Source organism: Mastigoproctus giganteus, chromosome 6 (genome assembly GCF_048544385.1).
Source record: "Mastigoproctus giganteus isolate SK-2022 chromosome 6, ASM4854438v1, whole genome shotgun sequence".
NCBI classification, from domain to species: Eukaryota; Metazoa; Arthropoda; class Arachnida; order Uropygi; family Thelyphonidae; genus Mastigoproctus; species Mastigoproctus giganteus.
Window position 1 is genome coordinate 207379291 of NC_143580.1, and position 27470 is coordinate 207406760.

A 27470-nucleotide genomic window follows, 5' to 3' on the forward strand; every position below is an offset into this window, starting at 1 on the left:
TTACAGCTTCTTTGCCAGAGGAGCAGGGGGAGGACAGGGTGTTCGTAACAGAGGAATAAGTAGAGGGGCTGTCATTCGTGCTTCATTTAATCTTACAGCTGGGGAAACCATATTTGTACTAGTGGGTCAACGAGGTACCAGCCCATGCTCCCAGGTGACCACACAATTGCATTTTTGCTTCTTTTTTTGTAATATCTTTGTAGATACTTTTTTATTTACTTTGTTGTTGGAAATGGATTTCCCTAATCATTCACTGTATGTTTGTTTTCTTCTAGGACATTCCGCTTCAGGTAAGTTATCACTTTTTATTTTCTACAATGATTACAAAATGAAAAACCGATATTTAATTAGAATGACTTTTTAATATGGGTTAGATCAATAATAAATATAAGCTGAGTTAATAAGTTATAAATAATTAGGAGTAGTTTGCATTGTGTAAACCCAAAAAAGAAGAATTTGCAATGCTAATTGAGTAATTAAGTAAATTACGAAGTGTAGCTGAAACATAAGAGTTTAGAAGTATTTGTTTAATAGGATTTTAAAATTCAGGTATAGTTTCTGATTTTTTTTTTTTTTTTTTCTCTTTTCACCACGGGGTTCAAAATCATCTTGGAACGTTTTTATTTTATTTTATCTATTTATTTATTTATTATTATTTTTTCTCCATTTTGAAGCGAAAGCTTAAGGAAAAATTTAGGATTTTAATGTGTTAGTAAAAGCTACGGATTCATGTGCAGCATATGGTGTAATGTTGTTAGAAAAATAAAATAAGGGCGTGGAGGAGAATCATATAAAATATAAATGAAAATTCTTTGTTATGTAATAATAAGGATAAAGGATTTTCAGAGTTAAAAACATCACTTTACATTGTGTATGAATTTCAGCTACAGTTTTTTTAATTTCTTGTATATTCCTCGTCATTTTATTAATATTGAAAACTATAGTAAGGAGAAAAACAACAGGCAGCTCAAGGTCCCCCATTAGGCTACTCTTCTCTCACTCCACAGTGTGAGCATGGAGTGGACCTAGTGAAGCCCTTGAGTCGCCTATGGTGTTCTCCTTGCTATAGTTTTTTTTTTTTTTTTTTTTTTTTTTTAATAAAAAAATCATTTTAATAGTAAGTGAATGACGTAATTATTTGAATAAGGTTGTTTTGATAACATGCCGAAACGTTGGCAAACCACGTTCTTAAGAATTCAAAGAGAATTTAAGTTAAGTGAATACATTGTTTTCTCTACTGTTTTTCAGTTAAAATCGAAGTGTCTCGATCGAATAAAGAAAAGAGGAATACTTCCTCTCATAAAGAACATGACGCGGCGAGGGGACGGTGGAGGAGGCGGAGGTGGTGGAGGTGCCACGTACATATTCAAGGTACCATTATCAGTAAACTTTTGTCGACAAATATATTCGCTGTAAGTGACGTATAGAAGTATTTACCTTTCAAATGGAAGGGCTTGGTAAATATTTATATCTCTTATATTTATGTTGTGCTGTTTGGCAGATGGATCTGTTCACTCACCAGCACACTCCCCTAATAATAGCTGCTGGAGGAGGAGGACTTTCCTTCGAAAGAAATGATGATCCCTCTACTGCTGTTGACCCAAATGGGCGAAATATAAATCTTACTCTTGGTTTCACTAGTGGAACTTCAACGGAAGATGGCGCAGGTAATTCTTCATCGAAATGTTAGCTGCTCATATTCAGTTAGCAAATATTTGAAAGAATGATGCGATAATTCCAATCTCTTCAGATTTATTCAATCGCCCTCGCGGTAGCACAGAAGTTAAAATCACCGTTCTCCCATTCGGAGCAGGAAAGGATTTAATTCGAATCCATCCAACTGCGCAAAAAAAATTTCATTGGCTTTTTCCACAACTTGACTGAGTTAGTCGGTCCCATGGGGATGGTTTCATATATATTTTTTTTTTCAACAAAGAGTGAAGAAGATTTGCCCTTCGTTAATAATCAGTTGGGAATTATTCCATCATTTTTGAAATAAATAAGCAGTATTGGACCACATTAACTTTTGAATTTTTGTGAATTGAATTGCTAATTAAAATTTTGATTACTAAATTATCGATGCATGCGCAGATTATTTTTATAAGGGTTAACACAAAATGCTTTATATTGTGCATAGTATTATTATTAAAGGTAATTTAGACTTAATTAGAGATCCTTCTCTTTGTTTATTATTTTGCAGTAAATTTTCCTGTCCGAAACGAAACACACGTATATTTTAAAATCTTTTGAGATTTTACAATGTTTTTATCGAACAAGAATTATAATATAATTCCTTCTTTTTTTGGGGCCATTGTAAAGCCAGCGCTGTGATGTTGTGTTCAAGGATTGCTATTCAGATTAGTTTTCGACAAACTGCCAAAATAAAAACTTGACTTTCCCGTGGGTCGCTTTTCAATTATGAAGGAAAAGAACGGAATTTTAAACACGGTTTGTGTTATTCTCGAATCATGTGGAAATGATTTATAAGACGATATATATTTTTCTCTTTGCTCTAACCTGTTTGTGATGAAGAATTTCTTGTAATGAATAATGATTTCCATATCAATAACCTAAAATCGGGGAGCGTTCTGGATGGATGCAAATAAATATCCGGTTATTGTCAGTAGTGGATTAGCAGTAAGTACAGATGATGCAAGGAATCGGACTTATTCTGCATCAGCCAAAAAATAAACAAAAATAATAATATAAAATAACATAATAAAAGAAAGTAGAATATTAATACTATTCCCATTCTCACAACGTAACCATCCAATTATGCTTTGAAAACGTAGCCAGACTCCCTACCTCGCTGCGAGGCAACTTTTCTAGTGTTCGACAACTTACTGCCCAAAAGTGAACTTCGGAGGTGGCTGTGGCCCTGGGGTACCATGTGATAACGCAGATTCGCACAATCGATTATAAATCATTTAATTGTGCCCGTCACTATATGTTCTATCCTCCCCTGGAGCCCTGTCCTGCTTTTCTAACAATCACTTTTTGAATCTGCATCAGCCAAAAAATAAATAATAATAATAATAAATTAGGTGATACTGAAAACTCATACAGCACAGCCTGGCGACTTGGCATATTGCAAGACCTCTAACTTTAGTCTTAGAGGTAACCTTCCTCTTTTTATTAAAAATTTTCTTTTAAATCACCGATTGCAAGTTCGTTTAGGATCCACACTCTGGAGTATTTTGCCAACAGGAGGGAGTCCCATAAGGATACGTTCTAAGTGCCACGCTTTTTGCAATCAAAATAAACTCTATCACAGATAAACTTCCACTAACAGTAAGTAATGCTCTACATGTTGCTGATTTTGCGATATTCTGTCATTCATTGCGATATGAGGATAGTGAAAGGCAACTGTAAAAAGCTGTTGTTTGCCTTGGTCTTTGGCTAATGGGTTCAGATTTTAGTCAAAAAAGACAGTTTGTGTGCACTTTTTTCTCAAACGAATATTCATCCTGATCCAGAATTAAGGAGTTGACATTCATGCAACATATTCGTCAGCTACGGACAAAGTGCACCAAGGGGCTCAATATCCTACGGTCCCTTTGGTCAAATTCTTATGGTGCAGATTGCTGTACCCTACTCCGATATAGCCGGAGTAGTGGCTCTTGTCCATTCCAAACTTGATTATGGGTCTCAGGTCTATGCTTCTGCTAGAGACAATGCGCTCGATGATCCAGTCCGTCACCAAGCCTTCCGTACATCTCCCGTCCAGAGCTTTTATGTTGAAGCAAACGAACATCTTTCTCTTTGACGTAAGCAGTTGTCCTTGCAGTATGCCTTAAATTAAAATTCCTGCCTGATCATCCCACGGGGACATCCGTTTTTGAGTCACGATGGGAAAATCTCTACAACACCCGTCGGAGTGTTAACCGACCTTTCGGTATTCGAATCCAAGTGCTGTTCAGGGAATTAAACATGACGGTAGACAACGTTGCCCCATCGCCATTGCATTACCTTCCACTCTGGCATGCCCATTTTCCAACTTGTGACTTCTCCCTGAAGATCGGGAGAAAGCAAACACCCCCAGTGTCTACCACGTGTCTATCGCATCGTGTGCAGTATTGCGACTTCCTGCCAGTCTACACAGATGGCTCGAGGTCAGCATCATATGTGGGATCAGCTGTAGTTCTTCCGAAGAAAACAGTATCCAACAAGATTCCTCAAGAACCAAGCATATATACCCAGGGTTTCACCAATTGAAATAGCCCTTGATCATATTAAAGATAGCAATTGCCAAAAGCATATATATATATATATATATATATATATACTAATTCGTGAAATGTATTCCAGGAGCTATTATTAGTGAGTTATAACTGTCATCCATTCCTGTATCGGATTCGGCAGAGGGTTTTTCTCCCTCTTGGAATCAGATTGATTGATTGATTGATTTGGATTTTATTGGCGCATTAGCATCTAAGGCTATAATGCGCCCTTGGAATCAGATTTTAACATCCGTTTCAGCTGTATCCCAAGCCACATTGGGATCAGGGGAAACGAATTAGCTGATACTGCCGCAAAATCAGCCATTTCCCATGGATAACCGTCTGTCGGCCCACTATACACAGGCAAATAATATTCATCTAACTATAATCCCAATGTTAAGATTTCTGGCATGGACAGGCCACAAATAAACTATATCAAATTAAACCTGTAATGAAGCAGTAGCTGTCCAGTCTGCGCAGCGTCCGAAAAGAGGAAGTTGTTCTTGTTCGGCTCCGTATAGGTCACAGTCATCTGACACACTTTCTTGCTGAGGGCGGATGATCTACCTATGTGTGAGAAATGTAAAACTGTTTTAACCATTATTCATGTTTTTATTTAATGTGCGTTTTTTTGCCAGTGCACGCCGTTTATATTTTACAGATTTTATTAATCTGACTGAACCGTTCGCATTCAGCCAGATTTTACATGACAGACAATATGCCTAACGTTTTACATTTAGTTTATCCACGCTTATTTGAATTTGTACTTTTATATTTTGATACACATATACCTTTTTGACGTGGTATATTTGGTAACCTGTTTAGGTTTCCAAATATATCTTTGATGCATTATTTCATATTTTGACTTGGCGCATTATGGCCTTAGATGCCAATGGGCCATAAAACAACAACAGTAAATTTAAGTTTAAGCCAGCGCACGTATTGCCACACACCCATTAGCCGATAAATTTTTATAACTTTGTCAGTTTTCCACCCGTAAGCCAACCATGGTTCTATGTGATTTTTTCATTCAAAATACATTCCCTGTCTCCCTTTGCAATGGGATCTCTAATTAAGGCTATCTCTTGCGGAAACAAAGCATTCTGTACCGGTTGATCCATTTCTGGAGTCTGATTCGGAAGTACTTCTTCCGACAGAATCAGATACTTCAGTCTCTGACGAGTTCCCTCACCGAATTTGCTTAAGGGCAATAACTTGTTGCTGCGGAGAATTAATCACGCCCGATAGTATGCGGAATTTTGAATTTAGTTCGTCGCATTCCCGACATCTTCCACAAACAAAGGACTCAACATCGGCTATAGAAAGCTCAGCATCATTCAACAACGAAGTATAATTTTCTTTACCCGATTAAATAAATAAATAAGCAGAAAAGCTGTAATTCCCACGAAAAATCACCACTGGCAATTTTGCCATGAGTCGCGACAACGTTTGACTTGAGCAACTTTTTTAGATGAATCTTTAATCTCGTTTAATTAGAATTTTTAAAATTTAAAAAATCTAACTACAAATTCAGAAGGGTACTGGTTAATTACATCATATATATATTTTGTGACTTTTAGCGTTACGATGTTACACTAAAATTACCGATAACAAAGGCTCTCTGAATATTAAGCTGTAACTTATTAAATGCTGAGCATAATACAAAATAAACCAACCTACGTGATTAGGCAGATAAAAAATTTATTAACCACAGTTTAGTATGCTAATTAAGTAAAAAAAACCCAAAAAACTCAAAAGTATTTCAAAAACTAACCTGTTTTCAGCCACGTCCAACTTCGTCAGCCACACAGTATAGATTCGATCCGAGACTGAAAGAGGTTAGGAAAAGATAAGTTTTGAATATTTTAAATAATATACATTTAATAATTATGTTTATATATTTGTATTATGATATTTTATATATAAAATATTATATATACATTATGTATTTTTCAAATATATATTATATTGTTTATAATAAATTAAATTTTTAATGTTTTTTTATATTTATGATCTGTGTTAGTAACATCAGATCAGTAATCCTTCGGTGAGTAACTTTCTCTCGCACCATAGGGCCCATAAGGTGATGTGTAATAGAGCCACAGAAAAGGTTCGACAGGCAAAGGCAGTTTATGAGAAATCACTAGCAAACAGAGCAAAGAGGGGGGATAAAGAATTCTTCACATATATAAATGCCAAGAAGAGCAGGACAAACCAGATCGGACCTTTACGTAAGGGAAAGGGGATAGTAATAAATACACCAGCTGCCGTTGCAGATGAACTCAACAGTTATTTTGCATCGATATTTGCAAATGAAAAACCTTTTGTGGCAATGGGAAATTGTGGGAGCGAAGTTGTAAAATATGTAATTAATGATATTGAAATTTCGCATGATTATTTAATGAAAAATCTTTCGAGCCTACAGGCCAGTAAGACTCCTGGAGTTGATGGAATATACCCTTTAATCTTAAGGGAGGCGGCAAGCGAGTGCATTGAACCATTGAGGCTAATAATGCGAGCATCACTAGACTCTGGGGAGATTCCCTTGGATTGGAAAAGTGCCAATGTATCTCCCATACATAAGGGTGGCTCTAAAAGTGAAGTTGGAAATTATCGACCTGTCAGTCTGACTTCAGTAGTAGGGAAAATCATAGAGGCAATGATCAAGGGTGGAATTCAGGATCATTTGGATCGAATTGAAATTCTCAAGGATTCTCATCATGGTTTTGTAAAGGGAAAATCATGTTTAACAAATCTGGTTCGCTATTTCGAAAGGGTCACTCACGAGCTGGATTTAGGGAATAATTTCGACATTGTTTATTTAGATTTCAGCAAAACGTTTGACTCAGTCCGACATGAGCGGTTGCTTTATAAGCTGGAACAGGTTGGAATCACTGGGAAAATCCTTAGATGGATAGAAGGATGGCTGGGCAGGAGGCAGAGGGTTGTGATAAATGGCTATTCCTCAGATTGGGTTGATGTAAGAAGTGGGGTTCCCCAAGGATCAGTATTAGGACCACTGTTGTTTTTAATTTTCATAAACGACATTGATGAAGGGATAGAGGGCGTGATGTCTAAATTTGCAGATGATGTTAAAATTGGTAGCGTAGTTAATGATCACTGTCAAGCTGAGCTTGTTCAGAGAGAGACCTAGATAGACTTCAGGAATGGTCAGAAAAATGGCAGCTATGCTTTAATTAGTATTAGTATTAGTATCGGCCGCTTGGTGCAAGAAAGCCTATGGCTTATGCTGCACCAGCCAAAAAAAAATAAAAAAATAAAAAAATAAAAATAAATAAAAAAAATAAAAAAATCCGAACAAAACAATGATAAAAACAAAAAAAAAATAAATAAATAAATAAATAACTAAATAATAATAATTAATAAATAAAAAAAATAAAATAAAAAAAAAATAAAAAGGAAATTAAACCTATCATCCTATGTGCTTCCCTTACCCGAAAGTACTATCCAGATGCCCTTTGAATTTCCCCAAACTGTCGGCCTCTACCACCCATGAAGGCAACTTATTCCAGTAATTTATAACTCGCTGGCTAAAATAGAACTTCCTGCAATCCAATTTAAACATTTCCCCCCGTAACTTGAATTTATGTCCCCTAGTTCTAGCATCATGTATAATCTGGAAAATTTTGTCCTCATTCATTTTACTGATGCCTCTCAGAGCCTTAAACACCTCAATCAAATCTCCTCTAAGGTGTCTAGTTTCCAAACTCTGCAACCCACATATTCGAAGTCTTTCTTCATAAGGCCGCCCTTTTGCCGATCTCACCAGGCGAGTTACCCTTCTTTGCACCCTTTCAAGAAGCTCGATGTCTTTCTTCAGGTGCGGTCTCCATACTTGAACACAGTATTCCAAGTGTGGTCTAACATAAGCCTTATATAATGGGATTATCACGTCCCTATCTCTACTTGCAAAAGTTCGATAGATCATCGATAGGACACCATGGGCCTTCCTTGCAACCTGTTTACAATGCTCAGAGAATTTCATGTCTGACCGTATCGTAACACCCAAGTCCCTTTCCTCCAGTACTGGCTTTAGTTGAACTCCACCAAGTGAATAAGTTTTTTTGGGATTACTGTTTCCCAGGTGTAATACCTTACACTTTGTTGGATTAAAGCACAGCTGCCATTTTTCTGACCATTCCTGAAGTCTATCTAGGTCTCTCTGAAGAAGCTCAGCTTGACAGTGATCATTAACTACTCTCCCAATTTTAACATCATCTGCAAATTTAGACATCACGCCCTCTATCCCTTCATCAATGTCGTTTATGAAAATTAAAAACAACAGTGGTCCTAATACTGATCCTTGGGGAACCCCACTTCTTACATCAACCCAATCTGAGGAATAGCCATTTATCACAACCCTCTGCCTCCTGCCCTGAAGCCATCCTTCTATCCATCTAAGGATTTTCCCAGTGATTCCAACCTGTTCCAGCTTATAAAGCAACCGCTCATGTGGAACTGAGTCAAAAGCTTTGCTGAAATCTAAATAAACAATGTCGAAATTATTCCCTAAATCCAGCTCGTCAGTGACCCTTTCGAAATAGCGAACCAGATTTGTTAAACATGATTTTCCCTTTACGAAACCATGCTGAGTAACCTTGAGAATTTCAATTCGATCCAAATGATCCTGAATTCCACCCTTGATCATTGCCTCCATGATTTTCCCTACCACTGAAGTCAGACTGACAGGTCGATAATTTCCCACTTCACTCTTAGAGCCACCCTTATGTATGGGAGATACATTTGCACTTTTCCAATCCAAGGGAATCTCCCCAGAGTCTAATGATGCTCGCATAATTAGCCTCAATGGTTCAATGCACTCGCTTGCCGCCTCTCTTAAGATTATAGGGTATATTCCATCAACTGCAGGAGCCTTACTGGTCTGTAGGCTCGAAAGTTTTTTCATTAAATAATCTTGCGAAATTTCAATATCATTAATTACATATTTTTTAACTTCGCTCCCACAATTTCCCTTTGCCACAAAAGGCTTTTCATTTGTAAATATCGATGCAAAAGAACTGTTGAGTTCATCTGCAACGGCAGCTGGTGTATTTATTACTATCCCCTTTCCCTTACATAAAGGTCCGATCTGGTTTGTCCTGCTATTCTTGGCATTTATATATGTGAAGAATTCTTATTCTTCATATATATAAATCTTTTCTTTATATATGTGAAGAATTCTTTAATCCAACAAAGTGTAAGGTATTACACCTGGGAAACAGTAATCCCAAAATAACTGATTCACTTGGTGGAGTTCAACTAAACCCAGTACTGGAGGAAAGGGACTTGGGTGTTACGATACGGTCAGACATGAAATTCTCCGAGCATTGTAAACAGGTTGCAAGGAAGGCCCATGGTGTCCTATCGATTATCTATCGAACTTTTGGAAGTAGAGATAGGGACGTCATAATCCCATTATATAAGGCTTATGTTATACCACACTTGGAATACTGTGTTCAAATATGGAGACCGCACCTAAAGAAAGACATCGAGCTTCTTGAAAGGGTGCAAAGACGGGTAACCCGCCTGGTGAGATCGGCAAAAGGGCGTCCTTATGAAGAAAGACTTCGAATATGTGGTATGTGGGTTGCAGAGTTTGGAAACTAGACACCTTAGAGGAGATTTGATTGAGGTGTTTAAGGCTCTGAGAGGCATCAGTAAAATGAATGAGGACGAAATTTTCAAGATTATAAATGATGCTAGAACTAGGGGACATAAATTCAAGTTACGGGGGGAAATGTTTAGATTGGACTGCAAGAAGTTTTATTTTAGCCAGCGAGTTATAAATTACTGGAATGAGTTGCCTTCATGGGTGGTAGAGGCCGACAGTTTGGGGAAATTCAAAGGTCATCTGGATAGTACCTTCGGGTAAGGGAAGCGCATAGGATGATAGGTTTAATTTCCTTTTTTTTATTATTAATTATTATTATCTATTGATTTTATTTATTTATTTTTTATTTATTTTATTTTTTTTATCATAGTTTTGTTCGGATATTTTTTTATTTTTTTTATTTTTATTTTGGCTGGTGCAGCATAAGCCATAGGCTTTCTTGCACCGTGCGGCCATTACTAATACTAAGCACTCTCTTTCCAACACCGGACCGAAATGACCTGGGTTCTAATCCCATTAGGGACACGAAGGATTTTTATGGGCTTTTTTTTTTTTTTTTTTTACAACATTGCTGAGTTACTCGTTCTCGGCGAGGATTGCATAGTGTTTTCCCGCATACGAAAAAGTCGGGTTTTTCATCCAGCAAACAAGCAAATCGACCACAGAACACGCGATTTACGGACGTAATATATACATTGCGATATGGTCTAAGTCGCTGATGCGCCTAAAACTTAATTAGAACGACAACTCCACTTTGTACAAAGTTTTGGTATGTAGAGAGTACAATCTTGCTCAAGTCCTTCCATAAGACTGAGGCTAGTGCTTTGCTCGAAATAGGGCGGCTTGTTGTGACCCACAAAGTACAAAGTATGTTGAGGGTCAAACGGCACCAGGAATTTCTCCCATCTCCGCGAGTGTTCGCTGTATCGAGGGACAGTACTCTGTCAAGACCAGAGATTTAAAAGTGTGTGGATCATGTGTTGTGTAGTATGTTGTGCCCATTGTTCTTCTGGCCTATTGGCCGTCGAGCCCCTGATGAGACCCGACGTTGTCCGTACTATGCCAACGAGGAGGCTGGCCAGGTGTACCTTGAAATTTATTATACTCTGGCAGGTCCTGCCGCCTAATTTCCTGGGATTTCAGCGGCTGGGTCCTATAGGAAAAAAAAAAAAAAAAAAGATAATCGCGGTGGTATAATTGCAAAATCGCTATTAAGTTAGTATGTGGGGTTTGTTCCCCGAAATTACCATGGGACTGTACGCTAAAATGACAAGTTCTAGAGGCCTAATGGGGCGGGCAATAATTTTGGTGCTAATTTAAATTTGGATGCGTGGGGCTTTCGCGGTGTATAGTCAAAGAGAAGGGTAGGGAGACTGAAGGCTGGGGGGAAGAAAGAGAAGTAAGGGGCCGATAGGGTAGATGGCCCCTGCAGTCAGTGGGGCATGCCCATGCCCCACCAGAGGGAAAGGGGGATGGCAGGAGGAGGAGAAGACAGCGAGCCATCTCCCCCCCCCTGCCAAGGAATAGGAGTGAAAGCAGGCTGGTCAAGGTTGCCAGCCCAGATCGCCATATGGCTAGGTGGCAGCAATATGCTGCAATCATTTCTCTGAGCCCTTGCATGGTAGTATCTGGGAAGGTTTCCGTGGTTGTGTAGACATTCTGCTGGCCTGCACGGCATGGTTGTTTACTGCAGTGGTTGAGGCTGTGGGAGCGTCCTTCTCCTTGTGAAGAGGTCCTGGGCCAGCTGCGCGAATGCCTTGTATGTGTCAACTTCAGTTATGGCGAGGTCTTCTTGATTACGGAGGTTAAGCTGTGTTCTAGTAATGAACCTGCAATAGAGGTCCTCATATAGTGAGCAACTGTACATTAGGTGTTCCCACGTTTCACGTTCACCACAGAGGCAGAACGGTGTATCACTCAGTCCAAATCCTTGTAGTTTGTCTCTAATGGCCCCGTGTCCCGTCAGCAGGTAGGTGGTGTAGAGTCCTGGTGAGAGCCATGGTGGATAATTCGGGTATACCAGCCGTATGTTGGGTAGAAATTTTCTAGTTATTGCACCTTTGCTGGAGGTCTCCCAGCGGGCCTGCCAAGTTTGTTGGAGGTAAGCGGAGAGACGGCTCCTTTCTACTTTGGGGTCATTTACACAGTTGTTCTTCCAGAACAACCAGGGTTGTTCTGGAAGAACAACTGTGGAACAAACCCACTGCCAAATTCCAGATTCTTCAGCTCCCGCCACTTAGAAAGCATCAACCAAAAATAAATAAAATAGAAACTTCCCACATCAATTGTCCATCCCCCTCCAATAGTTTGTATAGTTCTTCCTTGAATTTATTCACACTATCCACTTCCGCAACAACAGATGTTCCAAATATCAACCACACAGCTGACGTCAAACTTACACACACACACACACACACACACACACACACACACACACACACACACACACACACACACACACACACACACACACCTCCTAAAACCATCCTTCGGCAATTCGAATTTAAGTTACACCCCGAGGTGCATAGTCTGGGCAAGAGATAGAATGCCATCAGCATTGAGCTCGCTTAATACACTTAAAACCTTAAGCACCTCAATCAAATCACCTCGTAAGTGGGTTGGTCTCCATAACCGTACAATTTGCAGAACTGCAAATCGCTATCTTCTCTGCACCCATTCAGCAGATCTACATCCTTCTTAAAATGAGGCCTCCCCACCTATATGCACTACTCAAGGTGTGGCCTGACCGTTACCTTATACAAGGGGATAATCACCTCCTTATCCCTGATAGGAAAATTCCTGTATATCATTGACAAATCCCATTCAACTCTCCTCGCTGCCTGTCTACACCGTTCAGAGAATTTCTTACCTGACTGTACAATTACCCCCAGGTCTTTTTCATTTTCCACTACCTTCAGTGTATTGCAACAAAGTTGGTACGTTAATCTGGGATTATTGCCTACCCATATGCAGTACCTTGTATTTGTCAATGTTAAACTTCAACCGCCATTTCAGAGCCCATCTTCGTAATTTTTCTAGATCTTGTTGAAGTAGCTTACCTTGATTACTGCCATTAACCACCCTGCCACCTTTGTATCATCTGAAAACTTGGATATCAAGCCCGATATATCTTTATCAGTATTATTAATAAATATAGAAAACAACAATAGGCCCAAAATTGAAACCTCGGGTACTCTACTAATAATATTAGTCCAGAAAGAACAGTATCTATTAATAATCACTCTGTCTTTTCCCATTCTATTATCCCTTTATCCATAGCAGTAACTTGCCCTTAATACCACACTGCCCCAGTTTATAAAGCACTCTTATGTGCAACAGTATGAAAAGCTTTCCTGAAATCCAAGTATATGATATGAAAATTATTTTTGCATCCATTTCCTTTGTTGCTGCATCATAGTATCTAATTAGATTGGTCAAACAAGATCGTGCCCTTAACAGATCCATGCTGGGGCTAGAGTATAATTGCATCCCTGTCTAGATAGTTTTGCATTACTTTAACCAGTAACGACATTTTCCCTGGAACAGAAGTTAAGCTAACAGGTCTGTAATTACTCATGTTACCTTTGGATCGCCCTTTGTGAATTGGGGATACATTCCGCACATCTCCAGTACGTAGGATCCTCCTCTGAATTTAGAGATTCTCTTATAATTATAGCGAAGGGTTTACTTATCTCCTTTTCAGCCTCCCGTAATATAATTGGACATATTCCATCCACCCCAGGCGATTTTTATATTTATCTTCAGCATTTTTCTTCCACTTCTCTTTCAGTTATAACAAAATCATTTAGCTCCCTGTTAAAATTTTATAAACTTTTGGCAACCATTCCCTAAAGAATTTCTCAGGTGTGTCACTGTAGATGCAAAATACCTGTTCAGTTTGTCAGCAACCTGAGCAGCATCATCGTCAGTTATACCATCGACATGAAGTAGACTAATGTGTAATATAAGGAAAGAAGTCCTTTTTACCTTTCTTTGCATTCTTTTCCAGCGAGTTCTCGTAATTTGTCTTAGCTTGCCTAACCTCCTTGGTGACTTGATTGCAGAATAGTTTATATCTACTATTATATATACAGTATATATTTGTACGCATCCCATGCTCATTTCTTCTCTTCCACATTGTCTCAATAGTTCATCTGACATCCATTTAGGTCTAAGCCTTGAACAGTATTTCTTGGTGTAAAGTGTGTTTAGGGTCTAACGGCACCAGGGGGTTTCCCCCACTCCGCCTAGTATACATTGTTGTGTTTTACAGTACGCTTTAAAGGCCAGAGATTTAAAAGTGTATGGATATTGTGGGGTGTCGTGTACCTTTGATCATCTGACCATTTAGCCGCTGAACCCTGCTGATGCCGAACGTTGCCCACACTAAGCCCCGTGGAGGTATACCAGTTATTTTTAGATCTGGCAGGTCCTGCCAACTAGTTTCCTGAGATTTCAGTGGCTAGGACCTATTTGTAAAAAAAAAAAAAAAAAAAAAAAAGTGATAAGACGCTGTTAGGGTTGAGAGGCCGAGAGAGTTTCCGCATTAATTTGGATGCTTTAAATTTTGGTTGTGTGGGACATTTGCTGTTGATTTAGATAGTGTAGGAGGGGGAGACTGAAGACTGGGGATGAAAGTCAGAGTAGGAGGTCGATAGGGAAGGGGACGCCTGGGAAGATGAGTGGAGCAGGCTCATGGCCCACCAGGAGGGAGAAAATAGGGGGCGAGGGGAGGAGACAGAGAGTCGGTTCCCTCCCCCAGCTGGTGGAAAGAAAGTACCATGCAAGGGAGCATTGGTATTGGATAGCCAGTGGGCGCCTTGACAGCATAGCTGAAAGAGGAAGTCATATAAGGTAGTCCAGATTCTTCTAGTCCAATCCATTGGGTCATATCAGGTAGTCCAGATTCTTCTAGTCCAATCCAGTGGGTCATATCAGATAGTCCGATCTGGTGAGTTGATTTTATCAGTCTAATCCAGTGTATCGCTTGACTGTACTTTTTCTGGTGTCATACTTGTGGCACCCAGGTCCAGTCAGTGTATGGTCATATCTCTGTCTTTTTGGTTTGTTATTCACGTTTCGCGGTTTCAGCTCAATGTCGTGTTGAAGACAGGGGTCCACTCCTTTGGGAATCCTTGTTCTGTTAGGTTTGTTGGAGTCCACTGACAGGTCCAGTTTGCACGTCGATGTTCAGTGGTTGAGTTTGCAGTTAGTGAGTGTCTGCTACGGGGGTCCAGGAACTGGAAATCAGGTGGAATGCTGCAGTTGTCTTGTCCAGTTCTGTTCGTGAGTCATGGTACAGAGTCTTCCAGGAGTTTTTCTTGGTATGAAAAGTCCAGTGTCTTCTACCGTTACTTCCCTGAATGCTTCACATTTAGAATTTGTTGCTCGTGACATTCATAGTTGGTCCCGCTGCATAGAATTAAAAATTGCATGAGAAAACAAAAGTTCTTCCATTTACCCTTAACATCAGTTATATCTTTAAGTAAATTCCATATTAGTACGCTGTGATCGCCGCCACCCAGTGGGTCTTTTACTTGAGGATTCTGAATGCATGAAGAATCGCTGCTAATAATGAGATCAAAAATACTGTTTCTTTTCTAACATGCTTCTGTAGAAAACAGTCGTCCAATAAATACACAAAAGTTTTGCTAATGTGTAAGTGGCCAATCCACAAGTTCCTGCTAAAATCTCCAATTATAAGATATTCTTATTTACTGGCCCACTCTCTTTCTATGTAGAGTTGTTTGTTATGCTCATCATTGTCATTAGGCCTATAACACACTCCTACTCTAAATTTTATTTTCCTAGTGCTTATGTCACACCAAACTGACTCAAAATTGCACTGCCCACCCATGTTGATTTTCAGTTATGTGTGCGGCTCTGAGTTAATCTATTAGTCTGCGTTCCCTCCCCCACCTCAAGCTAGCAGTTTTTCGCCCTAGTCCCGTCAATGACGGGAAAATGTTTATGGGCTTGTTTCACAACGTGGCTGAATTGGTGTGTCTCAGCAGAAGGTTATATAATTTTTCTCCTGAAAGCTTAGGTTTTTCGTCCAGCAAACAAGCGAATCAACCATAGAATAGACGCAAGTTACAGACACAATTATTAACGCTTAACAACCATCATAGTTTTGGCGTCCTCACACATGCACAACAAATTAGGTGCTTGTCTAATACTATTTCTCAACTTGAGGTAGAAATATAACCTCAAAATAGAATCGGAAGGTACCTAAGAAAAAGTAACTCCTGCACTCCTGTTCTCCTGGCTTCTCTTCTTCCGCTAAAACAGTTGCGATGTAAACTTTCCAGTTATCTTCTTTGAAGAGAGGCATGCCACCATTGTCAGCATTCAGTCTTGAAACTAGATCGCGTCTGGCAACGTCTCTTGGCGTGACTTCAGAGTTAACGCATTTGGCAGTATTAAACGTATATTTATGACAATTGCCTTATACTCATCGGGAAGTAAGGAGGAAGTTGAAAAGCATTGTACTCGACTTCTTTTGTGATCTCATCAACGCCTAACCCGTTCTGTGTTTCGAAACGGTGAACTTTTCAAGACGCATAAATTTCACTTTCAAGAATGCTGATTTATTTTTGTAGACTCCAGTTTATAATATTCTGTTTTGTTTTTTCAGGATTTGCGAGTTATGAGTTTATCTATTTTTTTTTAAATTTTTTTTGTGAAATTTTCAAACTTTGATTTCAGAATTTTAGTACACTCTAATCGGCGCATCATCCATCAAATGGTGTACTGATGCATTATTGATGGATTATGCTCATCAAGACATTGGCTGGCATCAAAGTAGAGAAAAATGGCAGCCAAAGAAATGTCTTTTCTTTCTGATAGCCCTTCGTTTATTCCCATTAAAATAGCTGCTCAGAACTTCTCTGAAGCTACTACTATGTGCCATAATCGATTTGTTTCTTGTGTCTTGTAGTTCCTTTTTGACAAACGGTTGTTGATAGTCCAGAAAGAAACTGCTACCTTAATGTCACAGTAGTATCTGATCCATGTTTATATATGGTGTGCCCAACGTTATCTGTTGCGCCGTGATGGTTTTCTTACCGGAGATATTTGTGTAACCACAATATTACCATTATCACAATGACATCTTCTGAAGCCAGCAACACGGAAACAAACGATACGACATTGTTCAGCAGAAATGCGATAACTCGCCATCATTGGTGTAACGCTTTACTCAACTGGCAGCCAGTTACGAGGGGAGGGGGGATGATAAGGACCCCTCGCCTTCCGATGCAGTGAAACTAAACAAAGTCATCAGATATCGAGATTTCATTTCTCTTTTATTTCAAAGACCGCCTCTTTTCGTGTGCTAGAGGAGTTCTTCCCCGACCAATATTGTTTTCCCATATGAATCATTACAGTTCATATTAAAATTCACATGTTCTGTTTTGGCAAGTAATAATTCGCTGGCAATGTAGCTGCTTTGTGGGTTAACAAATTAGATAAATCTCAATAAGGAAAACTTGCTTCGAAGATTTTGATTTCTGTTACCTCATCCATATCTGAATTTGTTCTCATTATATAGTGCTGTGCATTCTGTTAGTGTTTTAAAATGCGTTTTTCGCTTATTTTGTATTTTATGATAATAAAGTGAGCCTTTCCATTAGGTTTGTTGGTTCTTTCTCTGACTAGGTGGCGGTGGAGGATGGAACGACACTTCATCGCTCCCGTCTGCGGGTCGCTCCCTTATAGAAGGAGGGCAAGGAGGAAGAGTTTGTAATGACGGAAGAGACTGGCTAAGTCACGGGGGTTTTGGAGGAGGTGGTGGAGCATGTGCAGCTGGAGGAGGAGGTGGAGGTTACAAAGGTATGTATGTTTGTGATATTTATTCTGCATCTGTTTATTTATAGTATTAGTAATAACCATATGGTGCACCAGTTTAAAATAAATAATAGTGTCATAATAATAAAGTTAAAAAAATAAGCAGCCTATGTGTTTCTCTCCTCACGTAAATAACTGTCCAGCTGACCTTTGAATTTCCCCAAGCTGTCAACCTCAACTACCCACGGAAGTATCTTATTCCAGTAGTTAACACCTCTGTGGGTAAAGTTCTGGAATCATTTATAACGGTGAAAATTTCGCCTTCATTCATTTTACTACCCTTTCGCAGAGCCTTGTAGATCTCAATTAAGTCACCTCTAAAATGCTTAGTTGCCAAGCCCGAAGTCTTCCTCATACGACTGGCCTTTTGCACTCACCAAGCTGTTTGCCTCTCTTTAGAACCTTTCAATACGATTGAAAGGTTCCAAAAGGTCCCCTCCCCCACTTTTTTTTAAAGTGTTGTCTCCATACTTGGACTCTTCCAAGAGCGGTTTTGCAATTGTCTTATACGGTTGGACTTTGACCTCGCTTTATAATATAATACTTATATAAGTGCAATCCTATAGAAAGGAAAGCATTTAGTAATAAGAATACCCAACGGAGTAATTACTAGGCGGTTAGCTTCGTATTCCCATTGACCCATTGGTAACTAGCTAGTGTAAAAATAATTGAGAGGATCAGATTCAATTCAATATTAGGAGGACTGAGGTAAAGTAAATAATCTTTTCCAAATTTCGGCTGAAGTGGGTGATTTATCGCACTGCTATTACAATAATGGAAATGCGAACATGTTTTATGGCAACGAAGGCCAATTAGAGATCGTGTGGTCACTGAAGCATTTCTACTAGGATGGGCAAATGCGTTATCATTACATTCGTATTTTCATATTAAGGTCTGGCTTCAGACCAACAAAGCCAAACAAGTGGTCAGTGAGCATATATGAATTGGCCATAACTGTTCTGTGATGCGATATGATAAAATTTGCTTCTTTGTATTGTTCTGTTATTTAAAGACTAACGGCAATATGGAATACTAACTGCCATTTTAATACTAACACTAATATAAAATCACAAATGTTGCTACACATTGGCGGGGTAGCCTTTTTGGTAACAGATAACCCACCATTTTCAGCTAGTTCGTGTGATCATTATCGTGTATTATATCACTGCAAGTCCGTGTTTGCAATCTGATTTACATATGTGCAAGATGAGAAACCCTACATAACTCATAGTGTGAAACTTGCCCCTTTGCTCACTCCGTTTGAGATGAGCCAACTACAGCCTTGACTGAAGAGTTCTCTAGTTTCCGAGAATCACGTTTCCTATTGCACCATATGGACGGCCGGGTGTGTGTGTGTGCGTCGTTTACCTGGGGAAGTGATGGCGCCTGGATGCACCGTGGGACGAAAACAAGCCGGCGGCGGTGTCATGCTTTGGGCGATGTTCTGGTGGGATACCCTGGGTCTAGTCATCCATGTGCCAGGACTCTGACGTCTACAACCTACCTAAACATCATTGCTGACCAGGTACACCCTTTCATGGCAACGGTCTGCCCCTCTGGCGGTGCCGTCTTTCAGCAGGATAATGCGCCATGCCACACCGCCCGAATTGTTCGAGACTGGTTCGCGGAACATGAGGAAGACTTTCAGGTGTTGCCCTGGCCTCCAAATTCCGCAGACATCAATCGTACCGAGCATCTGTGGTTTGTGTTGGAACAGCAACTCCGATCTGCAGCGTCTCAACCACAGACCTTACAGGAGTTAAAGGATCTGTTGATTACGTGTTGCTAAAAGACACATTTAGAAATCTTAGTGTCCATGCCTCGCCGGGTACGAGCTGTTTTGGCTGCATGTGGAGGACCAACATCATATTAGGTAGGTGGTCATAATGTTTTGGCTCATCAGTGTATATCTTTGTTGTACCAGCATAGCACCTTATCACCTATATTGCTAACCCAGATAATACTGAATCTTACCGATCATTTCCTCAGCAAACTGGACATTGGCCTTCTTGTCTCACACATTTTGTCACAGGTTTGTTGATTTTCATTTCTGCCTATAAAAATCGCTATTCAACGTGGTTGATTTGTAATTAAGTGTATTATTAGTTATCGTTCAAATTGTATACTTGACTGTAAACAGGAAGACCAGCCTGTGTTAGGTGATGTGACCTCATGAATTTTAAAATTACACGTGTCTATTCAAAAAAAAAAAAAGCTTAAGAATACGCTTCTCGTTATTCAGATTTACCCACTTGAAAGCAGCGCATGCTTTGAGCTAAAAATAAGAGTAACAGATATCAATGTAGAGAAGAAATTGTTAAGTTTTGTGTATCAGTTCAGCAGTATTTTATTTACGAAAATCCGATGCATATCAGTATGAGGTCTGGTCTTCATGAACAGCGATACAAGTGGCCAAACTTAGCGGTATTCTAAAAGGTGGCGAGTATCACTTGGAGAACACTGGGCCAGGCAAAAGTGATAGGAGGAGCTGAGAGGCGGAGTGCAGTGAACGTCCCAATATATCCCAAGTGTGTTCAATGGACCGATAGATCTGGTGAAGGCTCAGGCTAATGCATGTCCACATCACGTAGGCGCAGTATTGATATTAGAGCCGTATGTGAATGGACATTGCCTTCTAAAAGAGCTCTTCAGATAAAGCGTAGAAAAGGAAAAGCACTGGTCTTAAAATGGTTTCGACATTATATTTTGTCGTCAGTCTGCCAACAAGAGTAACGAAAGGTGAAGGACTATTGTTGTTATAGGATTCGACTATATTGCACCGTATATATTGTCTGTAAATTGCGTGTGTTCTGTGGTCGATTTGCCACACTTCCGACCAAGACTGAGACCAAGTAGACAACGTTTGAAAAAAAACCCATTAAACTTCCTGGCGCCATTGACAGGATTCGAGCTCCAATCTTTATCAACCGTGTGAAGAGGACTGTGGTTACGTCAACCGTACTATCCTCGAGGGCAAGGGCAGGGTAAATAATTCTCCATACCATGATTCTGGCTGTTGGTCCGCTTTGTTTCTTTCTGATGCAGGCTGGATTACTTATGGCTCAAGTTTGTCTCCAGACTATCAATATGGCCGTCACTGGATCTCAGATTGAAACTCAGTTCGTCACTAAATACGGCACGATACTATTCTTAGCCCCAAGCAGCTCTTCCACTGCAGGCACTAACGACTATGTAATGGTATCAGAAGCAGAAGTGGAAACAGATGGAGAGACTGCAGCCCGCTTTTCGCAGTCGTCTACTAATTATGCCCCCCCCCCCGACAAAGGTGCAGGCAGGGATGGTTACACGATGTTGGAAATCTGTTGGATTGTGAAAGATCTGTTTCCTGTCGCTAGTCAGCGGATCTGTTGATCCTCCCGTTCTGACGTTCTTCTAATGCAACAAGTTTTGGTGGCATGTACGAGTACCATCTTGTTCCCATTGTTGCCCATACGAACGGTGATTTGCATTGTTGTCCATCCAGCTTTTGCTAACCCAATGATCCCTTTTCAAAGTCTGCCATTTGCAAAGACAAACTACAAACTTTGAAAGGTTTTTATTTTCCCGCTGACATTTACACGTTTTTGTAGCACCATCAGGTTCCGACCCTGGAACTGTAACAGATAATTTTTAGACGTTCTACTGGTTAATAATCCGAAAGTTCCCTCAAATCTTTTCCGTCCACATACGCCACAATTATTCTTGCGGATTTTCGGACAAATCTGTCCATTCTTTTTGCCTGGGGCAATTTCAGTGGTTATCAGTATGAGGTGTCCATATTTTTCTTAATATACACAATTTTAAAATTACTTCTCCATTTAAAATAGAGTGAGCATATAATTTAGGATATTCTGATGATTTTCCTGGTTATGAATTCATTATGCTGGGACCTGATGGTGTGGTAAACTTCTCTCTGTAAAGTAACATGTATTTAATAAACTGGAAAGGCCACCGTAAAAAATCAATCAGGAATACAAATTGACTTTAAAATGGAATTTTCCCCCCAGTTATCTTGTTTATTTTAAAAATAATACTGTATATGCATTTTATAAAAAATTGTTGTATTTTGAGGAAATTTTTATTCTGAGAATTATTTTCCAGATTATCTATTTATAAAGTAAAAGTATTTTTCATCGTTTAACACATTCCTAAATTACACGATGGGTTAATTTTGCAGGAGGCGATACTGTATTGGGAGAAGATAATTCTTTGGCAAATGGCCATGGAGGAACCTCCATGATTCACGGAGTTTCCATCCTTCCTCTGGTTGAATCTGGAATGAACGAAGGAGACGGAAAAGTGGACGTCGTTCCAGCATTTCTCGGATGTAAATGCGAACACTTATGTGTTCTTCTTGACCTTAATAGCCAAGCTTCCCACTGCATCTGCCCCTCTGGTTACAACCTCCATACTGATGGACTCAGCTGCGTAGGTAATTGCTTTCTTATAGTACTTCGAAATGCGTTCTAAAACTGCTTTATCAGTTTGACTTATTCCAAGTTATATTCCTTAAAAATTAATAATAATTCCAGTGTTGTTGTTCTGAAATAATGCTAACATTTATTTGTCCTTAGTTCCACCACCGATCCCCGGAATATCAACAAAGTACCTTGTGGTCATTCTTTTCTGCATACTCGTCCTGATTTCTGTAGCAGCCTTGGTGATTTTTGCCCGTGAGTAAAATTTGTTATCTGATTTTTTTTTTTAGAAAAAAAGAGATAAAAATCGATTTATTCTAACCGATTACATTTCAAATACGATGGAGACCACTAAATCATCTAAAGTTTGGATTTTCTCTATAAATGAATGCTTTTCTGCCTGTTTTATTTGCATACCTCCTGGCATAATTTAAACTGAAGCATCCTATACTTATTTTTACTTATATGAAATGAATTTAATGAGATGAAAGTACATATTTCTGAGGATACGTGCTCATTAATATTAATATGATGCATCATTGGAACTCATATTTTTCTTCAGACCTACTAAACTATTTTGCTGATTAAATATGAGATTTATTTATATAATTTGGAGTGCAAGCGGCTGTGATATATAGAAAGAGATGTGCGAGTTCGTTCGTGCTGTAAAACTCCAACTTTTTTTTCTTATCGACAGTGAACAGATACAGAAAGAAACGATCACGTGACCTCAGTCGAGAACCACTGAGCAACCCGGAAGTTCAGCTGAGCCGTCTCCGCCAGACTACGGGAGGCATGGTGACCGAGTACAACCCGAATTACGAATTTGGAGGCAGCACGTGCACCATCCAAGACCTGCGCGAAGTGTCTCGGGAGAACCTCACCTTGGTGAAGTAGGTCATTCAACTGGGAGTAAGTTTGTATATACATGTGTTCGCTCCTTCGCACTATAAATTCTTACAGCTTTGGGATGGATCGTTTTGATTACTTTAAAAATTTTTGTAGAAATGGCATTTAAGAGGCCCTGTTTTTTTTTTTTTTCGTTTTTTTTTCGTTTTTTTTTCTCTCCAAATTACGAAGTTTTACATCTGGCTTCTAGCCTTTTGATGCTCTTGGATTGTGGTAGTTCCAAATGACGTTATATTCTCGAAATCCCTTTGCACGCTCATGCACCTAAACATATATTTGTTTAAGGCGCTTTTGTTTTTTTTTTTTTTTTTTGCTTTTGTTAAGTATTTAAAAGGTCTGGAGGCCAATTACGTTATTACAAATTTATCAGAAATTTTCTTGGAGGATGGGACGCCAATATTTGTCTCTTCAACAGCTTATTGAAGTATGAGATAATGTTGCCTAAAAGGGAAGGGGAAGAGAATAGCGTCCTCTTTACTCTCCTTTCGACGCTTATGCTGCAAACACTGCAATGTGCGCCATACGACAGTGGTTTTTGATAACTGTGGCTCAAAGAACGAAACATCACCTCAGCTTTGCTTGTGCTGCCCTCTCTTGGTCAGTGTCGAATATATTGAGTAATTCGTATTCGTTGGTGTTTACCGTTCAAGGGTTTTCAAACTTTTAAACCTCGAGGCTCTCCCTTCAATAACAAGTGAAAATAAACAGACACGACAAAATTTAGTTACGGATATGCATAATTTTATAAATTAATATATACTTAATACATTTAATCTCAAAAACTGAAATAAAATGTGTTTCATATCTGGATTTAGCAGAATGGTTTCTTAAAAAAGCTTCATAAAGCTTCATTGGGAACCTCTGCTGCTCTACAGTATTTCAAAAAAATATTATATTATTTAAAATAATAAAAATTATCTTGCACAAAAATAAAATAAAAATTATTCAGATGCGTATCATGAAAAATAAGATAAAGCAAAAATCTTTGCTATTTATTTTATCTGTTTTTTTCACGAAGCAAGGCAAAAAAAAAAATAATATTGATTTTAAATAATGCTTTCAATTGGTAAATAAAAAGCCTATACTTCCAGAAGGAATGTGTCGAAAAGTATTTGTCATATGGTGCAAGGAGGCTCAAGACTTTGCTGTACCAGCAGAATATAATAAAAAAATCAATAAAAATGAACCCCTCTTATGTGTTCCACTCCTCAGTTAGGTGTGGATCCAGCTTATTATCTTTATGGAGATACTATAGGAGAGAAATCGTAGAGATTTTATATAGGGTGTGGTAAAATCGTTGATCTACTTTCTTTTCAAACAATTGAACTCTATAGGGACAAAAAAATTGGTCTGATGAATCTAGATTGATAATCTGAGGGCGTTAAATAGGGTTGGAGGATTAATCGCATTTAGCTAGATGAATCCATGTGTCGCCCCTACTCAACAATCTAAAACAGACAAAAAAAAGGTTTGTTGCATATTTACGAAATTTATCACATCGGGTGCGCTCTGCAATGCTCCATTTTTATTCCAGAAGATGAAGCATTGCAGAGTGTACCTGGGAAGGCGACTGAATTCATCGCCATCTTCCCCGAATTGCTCACTATATCTGTTCTTGGGTGATTCGGGGAAGGTGGTAATGAATTCAGTCGCCTTCCCCCGACTCCTCCTATCTATTTCTTGGTCAGGAGGAGGAGGATTAATCACTCTAACTGTGTAAATAAACTTAAATGCTGCCTGAACTGAAGGAATTTGGCTGTTTTGAACTATTGCTAATATAACTAATGAGATTATTCAACAGCGTGTTATTTTAAGGCCTCTATATTTGCTGGATAGAGTAATCGATCCCACACTTAAGTGGTCGAAATTCCTCAATGAACACGATCGAAGCATATCAGGATATTGCGGTGAGCACATATTACTTTGTAATTGCCTCAAACGTGGCGCTGAGTCAGTTAAGACTATGGAGTGGCACTTCGTACAATGTGTGTGCATAGTAGGTGTGGCTGTTTTTAGGATGAAAAACTCGATTTCCACCGAAAAAGCCATACAATCCTCGCCAGAGATAATAAGTAAGCCACAGCTATAAAAAATTTCTCTCCTCTCGGAAAGAAGTATTCCCAACTTTAGCCCACTATGGGAGTCGAACCGAATGATTTCCTACTCGGTTTGAGAAAGTGGTTATGCCATCTGCGGTGCTGCCGTCGGGAGCAGTTATGGTGTCAGTCATTTGGTGTGTACCGAAAAGTTTACAGTTGTATCATGTATATACAATGGTATTTATTCAGTATATTGTGATGATTTTATTAATTTAGTTTAATTTTTAAGGGTGATTTACTAATTTTTAAGGATAGTTAAATTTTAAGGGTAATTCACTGGTACTTATTTTGATATCTTTATTATTTCATTTCAATCTTTACTTAAACATAATTATGATTCCAACTAGCAAAGTTACACATAACATGTCACACGATGTCATGACTGGTGGAGGAACTCTCACTGACAATTCATCAGTCTCATGTATTTAAAACCGTTCCTAGCTGATAAGCAATTCTTTTCTGTGCTAGATGTACGGAGGGCGGCGACCGTAAATTACAACTTGGTGTACTGTTCGGCGAGATTGAGTATCTGAGAACACGAGTTGATGCATAGAGAAAATTCGAACTGGGAGCTCCACGGAGACACAAGTTACATTCTATACCGAACGACGCACTATGAAGTCCGGCCGTGCATTGAATATTTCAGTGAAAAATGCTCTGATTTCACAGGAGATAGGTTTACTCTGGAATTCAGTTGTAGGGGAAACTGGAAATGTATTCCGTAATAAGGACAGATGGAAATGGAACATAGTAGTTAGTTGGTTTGTTGTAGGGTTTTAGGTGCATCAGCAGCTTAAGCCATATTGCACCGTATATAATGTCCAAATAGCATGGGTTGAAAGAGATGAGGGTGGGGATGCCGGATATTTTACTCTGGAGACTAAACATTGTCTTTACCACTTCAAGCCTCCAATAAGCAAAGTGGTGGTGTTGTACCGGTTGATGAGAGTCATCTACCACTTAGTGCTAGTATTAGTGTTATTTTATAATAGTATTAGTAGTAGTACTAGTAGAATCTTTCGTGGGGTGGGGAATGCCGGAGACTAAACATGGGTTTCACCAACTTCAAGCCTCCAATAAGCAAAATGGTGGTATTGCACCTGTTGATGAGTCGTGTGTGGAATAAGATGACTTGAGGTAAAGAGAATATCAAAAATCTGCAGATTGTAGCACACACGACTCATCAACAGGTGCAATACCACCACTTCCATAATGAGGTAAACGTGTTTGCCTCATTATGGAACACTTTAGTCTACCAGTTATAGACTGGAAATCGTGGAGGAGCAATACGCCATGGAGAAAAAGAGTTTTGAGCCATCTGGATATTTTATTTATTCCACCAGGTCAGAGAAACTACAGGAGCTCTAATATCCTCGATTTGAGAACCAAATTTGAAGAAAATATTTTACTGTGCAGGAATGAACAGCGGATACTAATCACAATGTCATAAAATTGGTAGTGCCCAAAGAGATAACTGTGGTCAATGGAAAAGGGGAGGGCTTCAATGTATCGGGTACTGCAATGGATTATGGTATTTCTTGGCTTGTGTTAACTAGAGACAACTATATGCTGTTGAATACAAGTTCATTATGGGAAGTATTCAAAGGAATACTGGAAGCTACCAAAAAATTTATTCCATGGAGGAGTTTCGCAACATAAAGATGCTCAAATGGGTGACCACAGAGTATTAATAGCCCAAAGGTCATCCACTTTGTTTAACTGAGCAAAAGGAAACAGCACTGGATACTTAAAAACCACCGAGAGATCTGTAATAACACCACTGATTAAGACAGGCGAAAGCTGAGCACGAGAAATCACTAGCAAAGAGAGCTAAAAATGGAGGTAGGATTCTTTTCGTTCGTGAATCAGATAAGGCCGTGATTTGATCGAACTGAAAAGAGTTAGAGAAAGCCAGTATAAGTGGCAGAGGAGTTGAATAAGTACTTTTCAACGATCTTTACAGTTGAAAGACCATTCGCACTACGTAAGATGAGTGGTTCGAGCGTTCTTTCATCTTTCAAGGAGTTAAACCGCTGAAAATTAAGCGATATAACCACGAAGAACAACACTTGGCGACAGCTTCTGAAGCCGAGCGTATGTAAGGCCCCAGTAGTGTATAGTATACATCCTGTTAATACTAAAAGGGCACATGTGAGTGCATCATCCCTTTTGACGATATTAATGAGATCAGAAGATTCCAGGAACTGGAGAAGCACTAATATTCTCCAATCCACAAGGGAGATGCGAAGGACGTGATGGACAACTACAGACCAGTGGGGGTAAGATCGTGGATCCTGTGATTAAGGATACATTCTAGAATTATCTAGATAGGAATAGTATCCTT

The 27470-nt window shown here is 39.2% G+C and overlaps 1 protein-coding gene across 2 annotated transcripts in view; it reads left to right on the forward strand.

Annotated features, from left to right (window-relative positions):
- The window catches only part of LOC150084908 (leukocyte tyrosine kinase receptor-like), a 236984-nt gene that overhangs the window by 167467 nt on the left and 42047 nt on the right, over positions 1 to 27470 (forward strand). The window contains exons 12-19 of one of the 2 annotated variants that reach the window (XM_090376698.1): positions 7 to 154; positions 276 to 290; positions 1249 to 1371; positions 1502 to 1667; positions 17512 to 17685; positions 21878 to 22132; positions 22275 to 22373; positions 22816 to 23011. In XM_090376698.1, the coding sequence (XP_090232824.1) occupies positions 7 to 154; positions 276 to 290; positions 1249 to 1371; positions 1502 to 1667; positions 17512 to 17685; positions 21878 to 22132; positions 22275 to 22373; positions 22816 to 23011 (1176 nt within the window). The remainder of the gene's footprint in view (positions 1 to 6; positions 155 to 275; positions 291 to 1248; positions 1372 to 1501; positions 1668 to 17511; positions 17686 to 21877; positions 22133 to 22274; positions 22374 to 22815; positions 23012 to 27470) is intronic. The other variant, XM_090376700.1, reaches the window with a different exon arrangement.